This window comes from Bos taurus, chromosome 8 (assembly GCF_002263795.3).
Source record: "Bos taurus isolate L1 Dominette 01449 registration number 42190680 breed Hereford chromosome 8, ARS-UCD2.0, whole genome shotgun sequence".
Classification (NCBI taxonomy): Eukaryota; Metazoa; Chordata; class Mammalia; order Artiodactyla; family Bovidae; genus Bos; species Bos taurus.
In genome coordinates this window covers 49,084,567-49,107,350 of record NC_037335.1, presented here as the reverse complement: position 1 = coordinate 49,107,350, position 22,784 = coordinate 49,084,567, and the positions used below count along the sequence as shown (strand labels likewise).

Sequence of the window (22,784 nt, the reverse complement as noted above, 5' to 3'; positions counted from 1 at the left end):
AGAGTTCCTGAAATCCTAGTAGGTCTGCTTACCAAGCACTGAACTACATTTGATGGGTATGATTCTTTTATAGTGGCCTTGGGGTAGGGTCTCTAGAGGGGACCTAACGAAAAGCACCCTGCTTTTCTGGGACATGGACAGATTAGCCGATAGCACTGTCCTAAAGACACCTGGCCAGGATCCTTCCCTCACTCGCCTCTGCAAAGAACAAGTGCCCTTTGAGATTCCTTTTCAATCCTCGAATTCTCTGATTCCAAGTCTGTCAGAACACAGAAAGTTTCACAGTAACATAAAAAGCACGAAAAGCCAAAAAAATAATAACTGGCCTTAGTGGCCAGAGCAGCTGTGCTTCCTACACTTATCACAGGTTTCGGCTTTGTAAATTAATTCGTCTGCAAATAGTGCCCTGACTCCGGACGCAGCTTCAATACTGGAGCACTGGTTTCTTAAGGATTTAAGTTTAAAGTCAAGGGCTTCCTGCTCTAGGTGTTACAAATAAGTAGTGTCGTTTTCTTTTTGCTCAGAGTTTGTTCATCCAATCATATCCCAGTATGCAAATAAACCTTAGCCCAAGCAGATAAAAAGGAACAAATAAAGCCAAGTGCTCTATCAGAACCAAATCGCTGAGCCTGTCACCTGTGTTCCAGGAGCGGAACCAGCAATGTCGTCCTCAGCCATGCCAGACGTACCTGCCCCACTCACCAATTTGCAGTTTAAATATACTAAGGTTAGTACAACTTCTGCTTGCTGCTTTGCCTCAGCTTTATAAAAACTACATTTATTTAAAGCACAAAAGGTCAATTTAAGTAAACTGGTGTAGAGAGCCCTTTGCAAATATAAAAATAAAAGGCTTGCAAAATGCAGGTCTGGGTTTAGTGTCTTGATCACATAATGAATTCTAAATTGTATCAGGCAACTTTTCAGAAATTTATTTCTTAAAATATTTCTAAGTAAAAGGAATGCTCTTCACTGTAATAGGTTCTTGTGCCAGGATTCAGTGGACTTTACTAAGCAGTTCTATTAACTTTAGGCAGAGTACCCAGCATATACAAGAGAGGCAAATACTTACTAGAGAAACTTACTGGAAACAGGCAAACAAATGGGAAATCATTTTTTTTTTTAAAGGAAAATAAAAAAGAGAGAGAGAAACAGAGTATAGTGAAGTAAAACAGAGCATACTGAAGTAACATGATTTTTATATATGTCAAATGAGTGTTGAAATTGAAAGACCTGAATCTGATAATTGGATGAAGGAAAACTCCAGTTACAAAAAACTACATGGTCCTTGCATTATTTAGCATATTTGGGAAAAGAAAGCCTTCTTATTTATTTCTCAGCCAAATTTGTTGCCATTGGAGCCGGCATGTAATTGTTAGCTAATAAATATTTAGAGAAAAAAGAGCAGGAGCCAGACCCAGACTTAAAAATCCACAGTTAGGGAGAAGGAGGAAATGGATCCTATTTAAGTCAATCAAGAGTATCTCTGAACTTCGCCAGTTTCACACTATTACATTCCTGCTTTCTAGTCAGAGCCTAGAACTTTCAGAGAAACAAATAACAAAACCAATCTAACCAAGATCATTTAAGAAGTGAGCTTTATGGTGTGGTGCAGAAAGGAAAGTAAGAAAGGAACTATTCCCACTCAGGGAGAGCCACTTTGCTGTCTGACTTAACCAAGGAAATTCCAAGAGCACTGTATGTAAGTTAATGATAAAGTCCTGCTATTATTGTTTCCTTACTTGTAACCATGGATGGTTTTGAAATTCTCGTCTGTTAAATTTTCATTTTCATAAGCACAACAAATGAGGAAGTTGTTCAGCTGACTGGCTCTTTTCCATAGAAAAGTGTCTGCAGAGATCAGATTGTGCCTTTAACATGGTTGACCAACAGTTATAAAGTGTATTAAAGTATTAGTTTTACAAGGTTTTATTAAAAGGGAAAATATTTTTTTGTCCGTTTGATTTTATTCCAAATGGGAACATGAAAAATGTGATGAGACTATACCCTCCAAAGATTTTGCACTTGGCAAAAGCACGCCTAACAGATAACAAGACTCCAGTTTTCCCAACTTTCTGTTTGTCACTTGCAAGATATTTCAGTCCAAAGTAAATACATTTAAAAATGCATTCGTTTTATAAAGATCAAAACCACTGGCAATGATTGAGTTATCTATCCCCTTACTATTATAACATAGTTTTGTTTTGTTTTTCCCCATGATACTGGGAAGATATTTTGATAGTCTGAATGTCACATTTTCTGGTAGTCTGAATGTCACATCTTTTAAAAATTTGGTTTGCAAAAGTTTGAAGTCTTCCTTGTCTGTGAATTTCCAGCAAACTCTAACATGAAATATTCTTTCTACTGAACTAAGCTTCATTAAGTAGTTATTAATTAAACATGTGAGAAACAGTAGTGGACAAATGAGATAGTCCTCAAAATATAGATACAAACACAGATCTAGTGATTCTTTAACATATAGAGATGATTTTAAGATTAATATAGCCTGTTCATTTAAAAGTCATTACACAAGAACACCCTCTAGGGAAACTAACTGACCTAAGTGCTCAAAAGGAGGCAAGATTCCAAGAGCAGGAATTTGCTCTTGCATATAAGAACTTTTCTGGGTAAAAATACCCAATGCAAGCAAGTCAGTGAATTTCGATTGCTCACACATCTTCTCTATAAATCTGTTCTACTCAGATAGCATTTTATTGTCTGATTTATTGGTTACAGCATTTTCACACTTGGGAGGACACCAGTTATGTATGTAATTAAATCTAAATGGGTGAGCTTTTTCAAATGCCTTTGCATTTTCTTTTTACTGTGCCTAACTGAAGAACTGTATTGGATTTGCACTTGCAAGAGGAGTTGGAAAAAGATGGTTATTAGCTAACTTTCCTGCTTGCAAACAAAATAAGGGATTTTATAGTGTCTGAGAAATTACCTTCTATAGCAAGCCCCTAAACTACGTTATTTTTCTTGCACTATTTTAGTGTTCATGTTTATTATCATTAGAATATGTTGGTTGTTGGAGCAAGGTGGAGGAAAGAGACAAGCAAGACTGAGTAACAAAAAACTATTGCAACTACAGTAGAAGATCTATACATGCTCTCAAGCTTGAGACTGCTTCTAGTCCAAACAAAAGATCTCATTGATGCCTAACTTTCATGACTTTACAGTCTACTTTGTTTTTTAAGGTGCATAAAACAGAGATCCCAGTTTAAGAAATACTTTATAAAATGATACCAAAGTTTTTGGAATTTAAAATCTCAGTAACATCAGTATAAGTGCACTCAAACTCAGAGTCTGTCCCTATCCTCATATCCGTGCCCTGCCCCCCACCCCATTTCCAGTTCTAAACAAACTCTCTCTCTGCCAGCTCTCTGCTCATCCTTTTAAAGGATGAGGTTCTTCGGAAATTGTGTGATCTTTGGGAAAACTACATTACCTCTCTCTGCCTTGGTTTCCTTACATGTGAAATGGGAATTCTTAAGGTTGAAGTAAGCATTACATGCATTTAATGTATATGAAGTCCTTTAAATAGTACCTGACACATGGGAAGTGATTGATTAACATTAGCCATCTTAGTCCGATTTATTTTTCTGAATTCTATCCAATTTTCCAGGACCTTCTTTTACTCAGCCTTTCCTAGATCTGTTTCCCACAAGGGTTCTTCTCACTTCATTGTCATCCCCTAGCTTTTCTGTCACTCTTTCTTGCACAGTCATGCCCCACCTGACAAGGATTTCATTGGAACTAAGTTCCAAGGGTTTATCCTGGATTTCAGGGATCAAGAACTTTCTCTTACAGGATTTGGTATCTTTGTTTTCCATTCTCCCTTTACAACACTATTTTCTACCTTAAAGACAAATAGAAAATTCAAGAAGAAAGCTTTCTCAGACAGGAATCAAACCCCCAAATATTTAGTTTGACTCTTAAATGTAACTCATTCAATAATGAATGACTTATTCATGCTAGAAAAGATCTTCATTGGCTAATGACATTTCACATACCCACACAGACACTCACACAGACAGGAAATATAGTTAAGTTTCATTGTGTTTACTCTGTGCCAATGACTGTTTTAGTTATTTATGATGGTTTTATTTTCTCTTTATAATAACCCTATGAGGATGTTACTATTCCTGCTTTGTATTTGAGGAGACTGAAGAATAGAGTGGCAAAGTAACTTTCCTTAAGTTACACAGCCAGTAAATGACAAAGCTAGACTTGGAATGCTGGCAGCTTCAGCCCTCACCCCAAGTGACTCGTCTAAGACCAGTATCACTACTTTGGGACATGGAGTTGCTGGCATCCTAGTCTATCTTTATTCTGACTTTCATTTGTCCAGTCCTGATTACTGGAGGGGACATGCCTATGAGCCTTTCCAGCTGTTGCTCAGCTGTTTCCAGGCCAACAGGAGGAAGTTTGCCACCAATTTAGAAAAAGTGGAGAACAATAAGAAAGGTTGGAAACAAACAGACTTTCCAATTTGATTGAAAAGGTGGGGTTTGAGCTGGGAGAGGCTGTGATGTAGAAGACTATGACACAGGTGTGCAATTCCTGTGAGAACTGTATTTCTTCAACTCCTAGGGAATAATAAAATTATAAATTTGTTTTTATAATAAAATAATCAATTTTGGAGGAGGCTATATTTCCCCAGCTTTCTGGTATTATCACTTAACCCATGTAGGTTAAATATATGTTTTTGATAAAGAAGGTTTATGAATCATTGAATACTATGTGCTAGGCACAATTTAAAGTGTGTGTGTGTGTGTCTGTGTGTGTCTGTGTGTGTGTGTGTTTCATCATCATCTCCCTTTAAATTCTTAAAACAAACAAATTCAGGCCACATGCATTTCCAAATATCCCATTCTTTTCACTCGTTTCTCCTTTTTTCCCTTCCTCTCTCTCTCATTTTATATCCCTTTATTTACCAAATCATCGAATTGTTCTTATGATAGTTCTTATGATATCAGAAAGCAAGAATGATTCTTGCCTCGTGGAGCTTGTATTCCTGGAGGGGGTAGGAAGAAAACTAAAAAGAAGAAAACTGAAAGCTGAGACAATATGAGGAGAAGAGCTTTCTTTGGATGAGGTGTCAGGGAAAGGCTCTTTAGGAAGGGGACAGTTAAGGGAAGTCTGAGGGAGGCAGACATAAGGTGGCCATGGAATTGAGGAAACAAAGACCCAGGGTAAGAACAGCAGCAGGGACATCTGTGGACAAGGGCATCGTATATTCAAGGAACTATCCAAAGGCGACCATGGTTGGAATGAAGTGAGGAAGAGAGAGCATGGATAAGGCTGGAGATGAGGCTGCTGCCAGACTGCCTGATGGGTTTCATTGGAGCAAACCACTGAGGGGTGCTTAGAACAGGACAGGACCTAGGTTCAAGACAAAGACGACTGTGCTGTGCCACTGCTTTCATTTGGGAGATCGTTTAGCTCCCCTCTGACTGACGGAATATTTTGTTTGCTCTTGGCTGGGAAGCAGTTGAATACACAGCGGGATGGCTGCAAGGTGAGGTAGCTTAACAAGATAAGTCCGGCTTCGATTTCCAGCTCTTCTACTTATTTAATGATATGACCTTGGCCAAGCTTCTAAGCTCCTTGACTTTCAGTTCCTTTGTCTGTAAATTAGGAATAATAATGACTACCTTGGAAAGTGGCTGTGAGAATTAGGGTAATTTGTGGAAAGTGCCTGGCACTTACTTATTAGTTCCTTGGTCCAGGCTCTTTTTAACCCTCTCCTTCCCAAGATGATTCCTAGAATTCTAAAAACTTTCAGTTGCCAATGTAAGCAAATCAAATGCTCGCACTGCTTGTCACAGTTCAAAACTACATTCATCTGTTGGTCTCATTTGAAGTTCATAATTAACTGTCAGGAAGGAGATAGGGAAGATGTCTCATTTTAAGGCTGAGGAACCTGAGCTTAGATAGCTTAAGTGACTTGTTCAAGGTCACACAGCTTTTAAGAGGCAAAGACAGAATGAGCTGAATCTTCTCATTTCAGATCTGATTCTTTTCCACGAGAGTTCATTTTTTCCCCTCAACACTGAAAATAGCAGTATTTAATATTTGAATCTCATTAGATTGTCTCTAACAAGTGCTTTTGCACCTGTTACTTAATTTGTATCATTCATTCCTTACTCTGACTGAGAGAATGGCAATTTGGATGATAAGAGAAGAGAGATGATTTGGACATCAGATCCCTAAACAGGTGGACTGGTAGAAAGAAGATACTCCAGAGCAGTATAGTCTCAAATTTAATTATGTAAGTGACACTTACAGACCATATTGAAATGCAAATTCCAATGCTGTAGGTCTGAGGTGAGATCTGGTATTCTGGATTTCTAATAGACTTCTAGGATTTGTTGATGCTACTTAAAGCATGGTTTATTGACCAGCAGCAATTGTCGAAAAGCATTGAGTCAGCGTTATAACTTTGCCTACACGGTGGTCACCATTGAATTAGGGACCTGACGTGCTGTTTCTCCCAGAAAGTGGCTGTCACACTTTCTGGGAGAAATAGGAAAGTCCACTCACACCCAGCCAGGTCAGAAGTATTTATTTTCTCCTTCAGAAAGTGCCAAGTCCTGCAAGAACTAGATCATGGCCACGAGCCAGTGATGGAACCAACTTTGATTTTTTTCCTGGGATATAAACCTTCTTTAAGAATGTAATATTTAACTCATCTCTGAAGACTGTGTCTTGGCAAACTGTTTTGTTCTCAGACACCTGATTAGCTTTAAGAAAATCTTATCAACAAAATCCTAAAGTAAATAGCACATTGCCTAAAAGAGGATGTTATTCCCATTTCGTAAGAGCTCTCAGAACCAGTGTTCACAGGGTTTCCTTAAACTGGACTTCACATATTTGTCATTAACTACTTGCCAGAATAAGGGGGTGGGGTGAGAAAAACTCTTGAAGAGTATGAGAAACAACTCATTTGAAGAGCAACCCAAAGTTAGATTAGTATCTCTAAAATGGCCTGGGTAATCTATGGGATGATATAACACAGAGCAGCATAAAAGAACCCTCCTGGGAATACTAGCATTGATAAAATGGCCATGCACTTCTCTTAAAGTGGCAATTATCTAGCATAGAGTGGTGGTGGTTTGGGTATTCATGATGCTATTATAATTGTGGCCAAATGCGTTATACGTTTATTAGATTGAAGTGGCCATATTGAGCCCTGTTCCAAAAAATATGAGCAATAATTACTTCATTATTAAACATTTAATTAAGAGCCACTGCTAATAAGCAAATCAGAAAAGTAAATTTTTGTGTAAACTGTATTTCATCATAGTGATACATTTTGAGTATATATGTGCGCGAGTATGTAAGTGTGTGTGAGTCTGTCTGTCAAAAGTTCCCACAAATACCAGCATTGCTTGCAAGGTGTGTAAAATGTTGCTAATATTTGACTTTCTGATATTATAATATCTATACCTGATGCCTTTATTGTAATGTTGGAATTATTAATGTGAATTTCTTGACTGGGCGTTTGCATAAACATCACACTTCTTAAAATTTTATCTGAACAACTCTCTCCCTCACCTTGAGTCCATTAACTGACCACTTCCACTGCTCTCCGAATACTTTTTCAGAAGTCAAAGAAATGTAAATATCAAACGGCTGAATTATGCTCTACATTTGGCACTTTCTTTAGAAGGAAGGTATATATGCAAGCAATTATATTTTGGGTCTTAGTATTGTTAAGTATTAAATATTTACAGAACTTTCTAGTGCTTCTGCAGCTTACTTCTGATATAGGGTATACATAATGTATGGAAATTATTGATGAGTATTTTTGTCAGCTGTGGGACAAAATGATGATGTGGCTCAAATCAGAAAAGCTTCAGCATCTTTTCTTTTTCCCTGATTGAGTTGAAAAGGATGAAAAGGCTCTTCCAAAGACAAGTAAGAAAAGAGTATACACTTATGTTACTGAACTCAGAGTATAATATAAAACAGAAATGAAAAGGAAAAACTTTATTTCTCCTACTTTTGTTTTGGCCACCCTCTCATTTTATTTTCATTCTTTTGACTGCAGTTAAGCATTTTCCTCCCATCTGTTATTTCCTTCTTAATTTCCTTTTGGATTTTTTTTTTTTTTTTTTTTTTAACTTTGAGTCTCAACATTTTGCTTTGCTGCCTCAGGGTTTGGGTTAAAAATAATTGCCAGAAGATCTAGCTTTGTTACTTTAAAATGTTTAACACCCCCACCTGACTTTTGCTTAGTCTCTCTCTCTCATTAGCTCCCATCTTGGTTCTTTCTCCCTGCCCCACTCCCCACCCTCCGGGTCTTTGGTACATTTTTGTTTCCTAATGCGGGGGAAAAGTTAACACATTTACAACATGCAGCACTTCCTATACATTTTCAACTGTACCCATTATTCCACGTGGCCGAGACTCAGGGTGTCCGGTTTGGAATTTCACACAGGTGACATAAAATGGAGAATCCCTTCACCCTTCCTCACTCTTGGCATGACTTAAAAGAGATTCTTTGTGCGTTGAAAATGTGATCTGTTAAAATCTCTCTGCCACCAAGACAGCGCTGGCTTCTCTTACTGCATCCAGAGCTGCTGGCCCAGTTGCAGTCCTGCATAGATCAGATGAATTTGGGGCACCCCAAGAGACTTCTGGAGGGAATCAGGGCTTCTCTTTTAAGCCAATGGATTTCAAAATCTCAGCAGATAAGGCTAATAGGTTTTATTTGCCTATTAGACAAATCTAACTTCATCTAAACCAGTCATATTTTGAGGAAAGTGCCTATTTATTTAGAATTGTAGCTTTATACCAAACACACTAAGATATACGAACTTTTCCTCAGGAAAGGCTTTCTTTCATTCAAAATTATGACTTATTCTTGGACACTAAACTACATTCAGGAAACAGCCATTTTCTTTTTTTAAATCAAACTTTATATAATGTATCTCTTACAATCTGACATATCTAAAATTTAAAGAGTAAAAATCAATTATTAAGTTGCCTCAACATTTCCATTGATTGTTTCCCCAAGTAAGAAGCACTTGAAGTTTAAGAGTATGCCTAGGCATCTATAATTTCCCATCAGTATTGTGAACTTGGAGTCTACTGCACATATATATTATTCAAAAGTATCCTGAGTCCAAACTTCATAATTAGAATATAGTTAATATAGTGGTTAAATAGGATCCAGTAATTGTTTTTTACTTTTATAGCATGATCCCTTTCCCTCCAAACTTGCTAAAGGCAAATAGCAAATGGAAAATGAAGTTGTAATCAGGATAGATCATTTCAACAGACCTAAAATGGTTTTATAATCATTTTAGTAAACATCTATTAACCTATACATCTCCATATAACCATTTTATATAACTATAGGAAGGATGATTATTCAAAAACATTCAGCTACACAGTTGGCTGTAAGGCATATATAAACTGAATAAAATTAAAACAGAGAACAAGATGATCAAGATAGTGCCTACCAATAAATTCTCCACAGCTAAGGGGAAGAAAAGGATAGTACAATGCCAGATTCTTTCATCTCATTATCTGTGCCGAATTTTGTTTTCATACTCAAAGGCTTGCTGTTTGGGGGAGAATGTATATCACTGATAATTTACAGACTATGTTGATACATCACTCTTCTCTAAAGCCCTAAGACCTCATGCCTGGAATGTTTAAATGGTGTCTAGGCTAATCCCTTGGACTCTGTTTGTTGTTGTTGTTGTTTAGTCACTAAGTCTATCTCGTCGGAAACTTCTGTGACCCTGTGGACCATAGTCCGTGAGGCCTCTCTGTCCATGTGATTTCCTAGATAAGAATACTAGAGTGGGTTCTTATTTCCTTCTCCAAGGGATCTTCCCAGACCAGGGATTGAACCTATGTCTCCTGCACTGGCAGGCAGATTCTTTACTGTTGAGCCACCAGAGAAGCCTGACTCTGTTTGCTCTATCTCAAATCCATTTTTGGTACGTTAAAATCAGTATTTCTAAAACATCCATATGATCCTGTCACTGTCTTATAATATCCAGGATAAAGTAACTTGGGTGTCAAAATCCATCACTAACTGGTTTCATTTTCACTGTTGGAATTTATCTAAGACTTGTTTCCATTGGAATTCTCTGCTTGGGGCTGATTTCTTGACTGTCCAAATATCCCAAGAGGGTTCCCTCTCTCTGCTCCTTGTTTTCCTTCTTTCTACCAATTCAGTCCAAATTTTCAAGGTTGGATTCTTCCAGGCCATGCTCCTTTCTTCTATGAGTTTCTCTGTGCAACTTACTAATTAAAGCACTGCTTTGGTCATTGTACTCTACAATCTTCAATTCTTTACTGACTGATCATGATATAAATATACTCTCCTTTTAGATCATAGCCACTTGGAAGCAGGGCCATAGCTCACTAATCTCCCATGTTTCCCTATTACCAACAGAGTATTTCTCAGGCGTCTACTCATTATTTGACTAACACTTTTCTGATAAAACAAAAATAATGATTTTGTGTCATATGAGTATAAGCACAAATTCGAACAAAAATTAAGTTCACTGTATTCCCCTATATTAAAGATGGAAACTGAATAATGCAGAGTAATTGCTGGTAATTTGAGATCATCTGCCACTGATCTCTTTAGTAGCCTGGAGGAGGATAGATAAACTTCTGTTCTTACTTTAATGTTCACTTACAAAATATTCACTGACTTTAGTCTGAAAAGGGAGTTTTATGTACAGTTTAAATACAAGAGTCTGATAATGAAAATAGATAGTACATACATATTATAATGGTTCTTTCACCAAAGAGAATGTATGAAGGGATTAAAATAATTTGTAATACACTGGGATGACCCTGAGGGATGGGACAGGGAGGGAGATGAGAGGAGGGTTCAGGATGGGGAACACATGTACACCCATGGCTGATTCATGTCAATGTATGGCAAAAACCACTACAATACTGTAAAGTAATTAGCCTCCAATTAAAATAAATTAAAAAAATTAAGTTGTAATATATTGAGAGCATATTATTGAAGAGTTGAAACCACAAATTTTCAGTGTAAGAGGACTTAGGTAAGAGATGATAAGCTTCACCACGGGCCTAACAAAATATAATACATTCTGTACCTTCTTTTTATTAGAGTTTTGGTGAAATTGCACTGTGGAAGGGTGGAACTCTGGGCATATTTCTGACAGGGGGAGACTTTGTGCTCTCTTAGTTTAGAGATACAAAATTGGAGGAGGTCATACTATCTTTAGAGCAGAGAAAATGCAGAATTAGAAATTTGCAAGGCTGGCTAAAGAATATAGGACAAATAACATGATGTCTTTAGTTTCTGTTTGTTAGCTGATGAGCTGATGTGTAGATAGCTAGCTTTAATTCAAAACAAAACATAATAAGTAATTTATTAGTAGGATATTAAAATGCTATGTTAGGAAACAGGAAAAAAAGAGGTTAAATCCAACTGGACCAACTAGTGAAATCCTCAGGAGGAAATGACATTTTAGAAGAGCTTGAAGTATGAGGAGAAGAAAATAATGAAACTCCAGTCTGATAAACAGTGTAGAATGAGGCTGAAACAAAGGGGAAAGAGTGGGGAAAAGGTTGGAAAATGATTTTGGGGCCAAGTGGTGAGACACCTCGAACACCATGCTGAGGAGTTTGAGAAGGGAGAACAACCCACATGTTCTGAGAAGGTGACACAATTTGAACTGGTTTTTCTTGGGAAGATTATAACAAGATGAAAAATCAATTAGGCAGAGACAGGGGGCAGGGAGAATAGGGAAAGTTTTTTGTTTTTTTTTTGCAAGATAGTATAGAGTGAGTAAGTGAGCGAAAGTCACTCAGTCGTGTCCAACTGTTTGCGAGCCCACGGACTATACAGTCCACGGAATTCTCCAGGCCAGAATACTGGAGTGGGTAGACTTTCCCTTCTCCGGATAGCATAGAACACAGTGATAAAAAAGGATGAGTAGGGGTTCTGTGTGTCTTTAACAGAAGAGGGAAGGGGTGTGTGTGTGTGAGAGAGAGAGAATGCAAGAACAAGTTTTAGAACCTTAGTTTGAAGTGAGAGCAGTGTAAAGCTAGAAATGACAACGAGCTGAACTTGGGACAGTTTGATTAAGGTGCTTCCCAGTGATCTCTTGGGGGAAAAATAGGACTAAAGACATAGGAAAGAAAACACTGTAAACTTGAAGAATATGAACTGTAAAGCCTGCAATACCTTCAGGGAAAAAAAGATAACATATAGTGAAGGACTCTTTGGCAAACATATCAAAATTTACACATTCAGCCTAGTAGTCATTTCTTTCAAAGCAGTCAATTTTAGGTATCTACACTTGTTTCAACTATTTGTACGAGATTAAGATTTGTTGTTAGGCCCAAAAAGGAAGAATTTTCCTTCAAATTTGCCTTTAGAACTTAGAACAAATTATTTTTAATATCTTTGTTATCAAAAGGTAATAAATGTTTATCCTTTGAAAGTAGATTTGGTTTTCACAAGTAGGCTAAAATCGTTTAAACTTCATCTAGGGTATAAAGTGGGTAAGCAATCAGAGCAAGGCTTCTATGCACAATTAAGCTGTGACTGTAAGTTGATGGTATTTTCTTGTTCATCATAAATTTCCTCTAACCTTTCAGTATCTAAAGATAAATTTCATTGAATATTTAAATCTTATCTTTACAATAATGGTATAACAGTTTTTTATTTCTCCCTCAGCCATCTTTTAAAAATGAATTTTATCATTAAATAAAATATTGTAAATAAAAAAAAATAATAAAAGCTACAATGCTGATTCACTCCAAAAGATGTTGAGCAAGTCAGTAGTTGTAATCTAAATTTATTTTTCTTTAAGTTCAACTAAGAAGTTTATATTTTTTTCCTAGAGGCTAATAGGAATTTTATGGTCTTTGTCTGTATTATATTACCCTATCAGAGAAACAAGGATTTTCTCGATACTTCTATCTTTCTCAAACTTCCATATTTGTGTCTTTGGACATCTAGTCTCTTTATCTGAACTGCTCTGTACCACTTCCCCTTTAATTTACTCATGTCCACATCTTTTTCCTGTCAGTTCCAGGCTAGCACTACAATTCTTTGGAACTCCTCCAAATACATAGGTTACATTGGCATGAATAGGCAACTAAGGAGACATATCCTTCCTCTTGTTTTTTTACCAAGTCAAAATATCAATGTGGACACATGTGCAGAATATTATAGATCCTACCCATATTAACTACTGGATTCTAGGTTCTTTGATTCAGTTTTAAGTTATTTAGTAAAGAGTTCTTCACTGAGGTTAAGATCACTTGAGGGCTGGGATTGTGCTGAACACTTTGGGATTTTTTTGTTCTGAGGATAAATCAGAGAAACGGACACACACTGTCCTTGACCTTATCTTAACTTACAGCTTAAGAGGGAAGGCAGACATTTTACAGTCTTTAGGACTCTGTGGGAGAGGGAGAGGGTGGGGAGATTTGGGAGAATGGCATTGAAATATGTATAATATCATGTATGAAACGAGTCGCCAGTCCAGGTTCGATGCATGATACTGGATGCTTGGAGCTGGTGCATTGGGACGACCCAGAGGGAGGGTATGGGGAGGGAGGAGGGAGGAGGGTTCAGGATGGGGAAAACAGGTATACCTGTGGCAGATTCATTTCGATATTTGGCAAAACTAATACAATATTGTAAAGTTTAAAAATAAAAATTAAAAAATAAATAAATAAATAAATAAAAATGAGTTTTTAAAAAAGTGACAAGCTTTATAGTAGACATGTAGGAGAACAGGGAATGCTTTTGTAATAATTTTTTAATTTTGGGGGGTAACAATCTTGTAAATCACAGACTATAGAATTAATCATGTGTAAGCATTTTGTGATATATAGTAATATATATCATTAATTTGACAGAATGTTAAGCTAAATTTGGACACTGCACAGAATAGCTAAGTCAGTGCAAACTCACAGGTTAATTTAAAAGACTACTTTTATTTCAAATATACACAATATAAATAATTAAATCAACAATGTATAATCTTGAGAGTTGTCACTGGGGAATCTTTAATAGTTCAGTAATTTGTATTTAGCATAACAACCAATTTAAACCTTGAGGGGCAGTGTTTCAATACATTCTCCCTCAGAGTTGCACAATTAATAACTTATCTTTAAATATCAAGTTAAGAGGAGGTGTCTGAGTTAAGATATATATTACAGATCCACGGTGTATGTCACCTTTCATTTAAAATTTCATGGGTCAATTACCTGTGGTTTAAAATTAAATAAACTAGTTCATGTTGTAAAAATAATCTAACAGGAAGTCACAATACATAATATTCAACACTGTACTTATGATTTTTTTGTATTTCAATAATGAATAAGAAAGAGAATAAACAAGAAATAATGGGATGAGAGGAGAAAGAAGAAATTCTAGCTTTTGTCAGAAACAAAATATAAACTTTATTCATCACAAAAATAGTACTTCTTAATTTGGCTACGTAAGATATTTTTATTCTGTGAAAAGATGAATGAGATATCAAAGGTATTATAGTTTCCACAAAGAAATGCAAATTCAGCATTGCAAAAATTGAAACTCAGACTTTTTAAATGACGTACTAACACTTCTTAATATTCTTACTCTTTGTGTACACAGAACAAAATGCAGTTATTTTCTGGACCCCCTGTTTCTTTTAACGCAGGTCTCTTTCTCATAGATAGAACTAAGAAGCATTGTACCTGATTTCATCTGAGGACAAATAATTTACTAGACAACCTTTTAAAAAGAAGAATGAAACCCTCATTTCTTTAAAAAGTCGATGAAAAAATGTCACTGATTTTTTCCCTAAGCAATCCTCTTTTAAAATCCTCCCTCAGGCTACTTCTAAGACAGTAAACAAAAGAATCAGAAAATAGTCACTTACCATACCAAATCACCAGTAGCCCAAGATGAGCATGTTCAGAATCTGAAGTGGAAAATAGACAATGATTCATAAAGATCAAGCCCAATTAAGCCTCCACTCTTGCCTCAAATTCATGGTTATTTCAGATAACAGCATTTTTTTCTAAATTGTTTTCTCCAGTCTGTATTTTCTGTTCTTTAAATGACCTCATATCTTAGTGAAATTGTAAAGTATGACTTTATTTTAGTGTGTTATATATGCATGCATGTGTGTGTTTGTGTGTAAAATGTTTTAAACAGTCTAAAAATTCCTGGAGAAGGCAAGTAGCTGAGGGAGGTGAGGTTGTAACATTGGCTTCATTTAGTGCTTTAGTTTAAGTTTATAAAAAGTTTCTGAAATTGGCTGGATATTTAAATGCCTTTTTACTTACCTTCTCTCTGTCTACAGATCTTCATAAACAATGAATGGCATAGTTCAGTGAGTGGTAAGAAATTTCCAGTCTTTAATCCTGCAACTGAGGAGAAACTCTGTGAGGTGGAAGAAGGAGATAAGGTGAGTTTTGTAACACTATTTGCATTTTATGCCAGGTTTCTTTGTTTCTCACCATTCTGAGTGCCTAACCCCTATTCCACCTTCAAATAGTCATGTCATGAAAATATGGTTTCCAGGGCATCTGGGGAAATATTGGTACATAAAGGGTACTCAATAGTCACCTAATAATGATGAGCCTGTTCTTCTGGGTGTGGAGTTTCTTTTCATATTATTTTCCTTGCTTGTTTTTCAATTTAAATAGTATCTATATTTACTGTATGAACAGACTGCGTATGAAGTGAGTGGTCATAGGTTTAAAAAGTGGAGAAATCCTTCATTTATATAAAACATTTTTCTTAAGTGACAAAAGGAAACTAAAAAAAAATTTTAATACAGGACTTTAGTAACAATACATTGCCAAGTCATTGCATTAACAATCATTGAATTAGCATTAATCAGTACCTAAAAAACTGAATTTTAAAGGATTAAAGTTGAATCACAAATTGTGTTGTTTCTTTTTAGCTAATATAACAAAAAAAGCTAACTTTTGTGGTGATAATTTTTAATACTAATTAAAAAAAATTTAGTGCACAATGCAACCCTATATTACTGCTAGCCACTTTTACAGTTGATGATAGAATAGCAGAAATAAAAGGGTAATTTACTCAAGATGATATTGCTAATATATAATGAGTTCTGACTCCAGAACCTGTGACTGGCAGGGCTACTCTCTTTGTTAATATTATTAAAGTAAGAGAGGGTGATATTAAATAGGTCAGGGAGTGAAGAGATTAAAAGCCTTCAGAATTTTTATCTGAACACATATCTTAAAAAGAATATGGTCTAACTGGAAAAGATTTTTCTGGTCTTTAGTTGTCTAGCTCTTATCAAGATTTTAATTTCTGTCATGTAAGATATAAAGAGGTTAATTATTTTGCTACATGAAAAGACTACTTATTGGAGGATGAAAACTCAGCAAAACTCAAGGATAATACTACTCTCGACACTGTCAGTTCATGGCAGCAGTCATGTCTTCTTGTCCTGTCACCATTCTTTCCTTATCTTCTTCCCAATCAACTAATCTCAAGATATTACACCTAGCAAACCTATTTGAAAACAGTGATATACCTGAAGGGCTCTTTAGGATTTAGGAAAGGCCCTGGATTCAGGTTGCAGTATTATCAGAAGAAATAAGACCCATGCCTTGAGGGGCAAGAATGCAGAGTTTAGACAGAGGAGTCAACAGCTTGAGAAGTAGAAGCAAAATAGAATGGAGACACATGTCATCTGCTTTCAGATTTCACTTTCTATATACCAGAGTTCATCCATGCATAAATTCCTCAAGGGTTTCTCATTGACTCTGGGGAAAAAAATCTTTGCTTCTGGCTTCTATTTTTCCCTATCAGTGTAAGAGTTTCAACCTTTACCATGTCCCGAACATTGCATGTTGGTCACTGCCTCTAGACGATGGCCATGGTACTGTCCTTGGGACCAAGTTCAAGTCATCATCTGTGATAAGAGCACAACAGATCCACAGCTGCATTTATCATTTAACCTTTTGGAGCTTCTATTACTTTTTGTATAAAAGAAGGAGATAGGAAAAACTTGGGAGAGTTTAAGAAAACATGGGGGACTTTCCCGGTGGTCCAGTGGTTAAGACTCCATGCTTTCAATGCATGGGGTGCAGGTTCAATTCCTGGTCAGGAAACTAAGCTCTCACATACCTTGCGGTTGACTGCCCTCCCTGCAAAAGAACTGGGAAAAAAAATAAATAAATAAAACAAATAAGTGAAGTGTTTTAATAGCACCAGGCATACAATGAAGCTTCCATTGTTATAGGTTTCACACTTCTTTAAGCTTTCTCTAACATTTCCAGGTAGAATTGCTCTCTTCTATGTCATTATAGAACACCACATTTATGTATATTCTAAGCCTTGTCTTTTATTGCTTATTGGTTAATTTGTCTGAGACAATATGCTTCTGGTAGAGATAGAAGACATGAGATGAACTTGGTTTAGAGATGAACTTGTAGAGATGAACTACATCTCACCTTTATGCTCATGGTATCTAACACACTATAAGTAATGAATAAATGAAATAATTTACTCCTTTATCAAGTTTTGTTTCTGTATATTTCATACATCTCAGAAATCTAGTACTAAATTGACTATTGACTAAAGTAGTAATTCTAGAAATTTTGGATGCTTTAGAATTTCCTGGGGGGTGGGGGGCTTATTAAAACACTGATCCCTGAGCCCCACCTATCCCAAAGTTTGTTTCAATAATTCTAGAGTGAGACCTGAGGACCTGCATTTCTGACAAATTCTTAGCTGAAGCTGATGTTGTTTGGATCAGGATAAGGGAATCTACTTTGAGAACCACTGAACAAATATATTAAATCATAAGTTGGATCTCCCCTCGGGTGTTATTAACATTTAACAGGAGGCAGGGATTCTGACAAGTACGGAAGTTAATGATTGGGAACTGTGCTAAGACAATCAATCTGCATCTCTCTGAAATGGCATAAGACTGAACTAGGGCAAGAAATACTGATGAAGTATTCAGGAAACTCAGAACCCTGGGTCCCATGAGCCATTCCCAGAAATAAGAGAAAAATTGGTTCTTCACATTCAATAAGGAAAAATAGCTTTTAATCAGAGACTCCTAGAGATCTACCCAGCATTCTGTGCGTGCTAAATCACTTCAGTCATGTCGGACTCTTTGCAACCCTGTGGACTGTAGCCCACCAGGCTCAGTGGGATTTTCCTGGCAGGAATACCGGAATGGGTTGCCATTCCCTCCTTCAAGGGATCTTCCTGATCCAGGGATCCAAACTGTATCTCCCACAGCTCCTGTATTGCAGGTGGATTCTTGACCACTGAGCCACCAGGGAAGCTCCCAACCCAGCATTGCTGCTGCTGCTGCTAAGTCGCTTAAGTCGTGTCCAACTCTGTGCGACCCCAGAGACGGCAGCCTACCAGGCTCCCCCGTCCCTGGGATTCTCCAGGCATTACATGACCTCAAATATCCTAGTTACTTGAGTGGCTCTGACAACCCTGAAGAGATGGGAAAAGCAATAACAGGCAAGCTGAGGGCAGAGTTGAGCCCCTGATGGTTGCATACTCTTTCTCTCCAGAGGTGTCCCGGCCTCTCAGGAGGGATACTGCAGAACCGTTTGCAGTTTGCGTTAGCGAAAGAAAAAACATTTCTTAATTCTTTAGCTCTGGGGCCTTGGACCTCTCACTTTGCCCCTAGCTTCTGGAATGAGCTTCCTCAGTAAAACAAATCTGTGCCTGGAATTCCAGGTGAAATCTTGTCAGGTCATCTGAGGACTTGGCATCGTTGGTGAGATTTACCCTCTTCTAAAGTGGAGTGAGGGAAAGCTGATGATCACACCTGAAGCTTTAGAAATACCTATTATCCATTTGCTCTCTGCTTATTGACGGTTACTGCTGCTTGTCCAAGAGAAGAACTGTCTGTGCAAATGTAGATTAAAAACATTCATTAACGTCCAACAAAGCTTCAAATCAGGTCACTGTGCTAATGGAGTTGGCTGAATACTTATCTCTCAAGTTAGATTGTTTACGGTATAAACTGTCCATAGCAAGCAACTGTTTGCTTAAGATCCAGTGCTCTTGTCATCATATTCTTTTCTGAAATAATCTACCAGCTTTTGTTTTTAAATAATTATTGCTGTTCTCACAAGTTTGCCGACAAATGTATGGTAACTTCTAACGTTGCTTAGTGAAGGTACAAATCTAGTAAATTACAGGGTCACAGTAAACCTAATATTCTGGAACTGACTCTTTAGATAATGAGCCAAGAGGTTTTAAGGATTTAATTTATGAGTAGAATGGAGCTAACAATGGGCTACATACAGCCTTTCAATGGTATTATAAAGAGAGGAGGAGGGGCAAGAACAAATGGAGGTTACAAAGCAAAGCACAGATGTGGGTGGGAACTGTTTTCTTTTCACTTCAGTGGCTCTTTTAGGCTATATCGCCTAATCCCACAAGCTGCTTTTAATACTACAGCATGACCTAGCAAATAATTGGTGGGGATAAAAGTAAATGTCCATTACAGTAAGTGTCTGTGACAGGTGTAAAACTGGTCTGATAACTATTTTCTCCAAATATGGATGCATGTAATATGGAAATACATGGTCTGGCAGGAATGGATGAGTTCAGTCCTTCCTTAACTTCTTCTGTTCAACTTGTGGTCCCTTACTTTAAAAAAGGAACACTTTAAACACTATCAGGTAAAAGCGCTATTGATGGCAGAAAATTTGAGTTAATGTATCAAATTGTTTTCTAATTATTTAAAATTATGTCTTGGATATGCTAGTCCTGGATTAAAAATCCAAGCAATAATAGTCTTGGGATAATAATAATAATTTTTTAAAAACCTCTATACCTAATAGTTTGATTAATGTAAAAGCTGTGCTATATAATGGAATCAATTAAGATATGAATTATTTTATAAATATCAATATAAGATTATTTATATAAGGAGCACCCCTTATATGAAATCAATGTAACATAATGAAAACTCATTATAAGATACATAATAAAATGTTTAAATATTTATTAACTGCCTATCATAGACCCAAAGAGTAAGAAATATTATAGCTTATACTAGAGGTAGCAGTAAATATTCATTGCAAAGGAGATCATTATCAGGATAGCTTTAAAGCTATCCTAAAACTGGATTTTAGAGTCAGATTTGGAATCAAATTTTGGTTCTACTATTGCTACGTCTCATGTCCTATAAAACCAAGTCTGTGATGCTTAACTACAGCAGTAGCATAGTGCCAGGAACTTAGTAAGCTTTTAACTAGTAGCTATTATCAAGCTGGTTTAGTTTGGCAACGGTTTAGGTAGGTTGTGATATTTGAGCTGGGTCTTAAAGAATATCAAGGATTTTGAAAGGAAGGGATGAGCTGGGAGAACATTCTAGGAAGGAAAATTACAAAAGCAAATGTGAGAAATAGAAGGCTACCTAGAGTAGAAAACGTATAAACACAAGTTTGAGTAGGTGACTTAGAGCCGGAAATGCTAGGCCTTGAAAATCAGAAAGAGGAGACTGGCTTCAGGACTGTGGGCAAAAGGGAGCATTTGCAAATACAGGGAAGGGAAAGTGATATGGTCAAATTATTTGAGGAAGATGAGCCTGGTAGGAATAGGCAAGACCACAAAGTGGTGGCACAGTGGTGAAGAATCTACCTGCCAATACAAGAGATGCAGGAGATGCAGGTTTGATCCCTGGGTTGGGAAGATCCCCTGGAAGAGGAAATGTCTACCCACTCTAGTATACTTGCCTGGGAAATCCGATGGACAGAGGAGCCTGGCAGGCTACAGTTCATGGAGTTGCAAAGAGTTGAACACAACTGACTGACTAAGCAATGCAGTAGGCAAACAATCTGAGGAGGCAAGAGAATGGACCTAGGAAAGTTAGCAACAATGCAAGATGATAGCCTAAAATAATACAGGGCAGTGAAAACTGAAAGGAAGGATTAAAATACACTAGAACTGCTGAGAGTTAAGTTTGTTTTGACTCATTCCAACTTCAATAGAACGTACTACCACTTAATGAACATTTAACATAATGTCTGTCACACAGAAAATGTTTCAAATATCACTTTATTTAGTCTTCAACACAACTCCATGAGGTAAATTATGGTGGTGATTTAGTTGCTAAGTGGTGTCCATCTCCTTGCAAGCCCCTGGACAGTAGCCTGCTAAGCTCCTCCATCCATGGAATTTTCCAGGCAAGAATACTGGTGTGGGTTGCCATTTCTTTCTCCAGGAGATCTTCTCGACTAAGGGAATGAGCCCGTGTCCTGTTTTGGCAGGCAGATTCTTTACCACTGAGCCACCTGGGAAGCACGTGAGATAAATTATCCCTATTTTAAAGATAAGAAGATACTTCTCTGGTGGTCCAATGGTTACGAATCCTCCTTGCAATGCAACACAGGTTCAATGCCTGGTTGGGAAACTAAGATCCCACAAGCAGCAGAGCAACTAAGCCCACACGCCACAACCACTAAGCTTGTGTGCCACCACTAGGGTATCTGTGTGCCACAACAAAAGATCCCACATGCCACAGCTAAGACCCGACACAGCTTAAATAATCCAAAAATGGAAGGCTAGAGAAGTCATGTAACAATATAGTTCACTTCAGGATGAACTGAACAAATTTCTCATGGTTTGTAATAGAGATGTGATTATGTGGTTGTATGTTTCCCCCATACAATTAGGATTTTCAAAAGGTTGGTCTCTTTACTTCACTATTTTATCATTAGCAACCTGATAAGAATGCTACAGAATAGAATGTTTAGCAAATCTTTAGTGTTGTTTAGCAAATCTTTAGTGTTTAGCAAATCATAAATGGATGAATAGATGGATACTTCAAAACTTACATAGTTAATAGGTGAGGAACCAGAATTCAGATCTGGGTTGTTTTGTTCCAGAGCTATATATTAACTACCATTACTCTATTTCTGTGCCTAAAAGATAAAATATATGAGAAAAGGAGAAGCATGATCCAAGGAACATAACCACAAAACTGTCCTTATTTATAGCAGCATTCTCCACGAACATATTTTCCATATGGCAGAGTTACTTGTCTTGAAGCCAATTATTCCATATCCCTCTGAGAGGCCAGGATGCCTATGATAAGCTGTATTTGGCTAAGGCTGATGATAGAACACTGAGCAGAAGGATCCCAGTGAAAGCTGTGTCATACAGACCTTTTTAAACACAGAGCATGTATTTTATAAGCTGTGGTATCTACAGATCATGCTGGCAATTTCAGATTCTTGCAGTTTGCCTTTAATGTTTTTCAACAGCACTCTTCCAAAATGATTTGGAGAAGGTGAGAACCTATGGCCTAAAACAATGTCTAAATATAAGCAATCAATGTGGTTAACTGAATGCTCAAAATAGGAACTATGTATGTGTGTGTGTATATATATATATATATATATATATATATATGCGTTTCTTAGGAATGGAGAGTAATAATACATGTATTTTATTGTATATAATCGTCATTCCCTCAAAAGTTAAACAGTAATATATACAAGTGTATGATGCTTACAGTGAAAGAATATTTGCTTGTAATCTGTATTGTGATAATATATCACTTAGACCAGATTATGCTTCTAAAATATTTCTCTGGCCCAAGATCATCTTAGCGTGGCAATAAATGTTGTAAAAATAATTTACTTTGCTTGTATTTTAATTTGCAGACTTGTAAGTTTGGGACGATTTCTTTTTTTTTTACTTTTTGGCCACACTACACTAGATCTTAGTTCTTCAAACAGAGATCAAATCTGTGCCCCTTAAAGTGGAAGAGTAAATCTTGGTCACTGGACTACCA

The 22,784-nt window shown here is 36.9% G+C and overlaps 1 protein-coding gene across 1 annotated transcript in view; it reads left to right on the top strand.

Annotated features, from left to right (window-relative positions):
- Positions 1-644: 644 nt before the first annotated feature.
- Positions 645-22,784, top strand: part of ALDH1A1 (aldehyde dehydrogenase 1 family member A1) — a gene marked incomplete at its 5' end in the record, with an annotated part of 53,479 nt that continues 31,339 nt past the window's right edge. Inside the window, 2 exon segments of the mRNA NM_174239.2 lie at positions 645-727; positions 15,321-15,425. Coding sequence (NP_776664.1) covers positions 662-727; positions 15,321-15,425 — 171 coding nt within the window.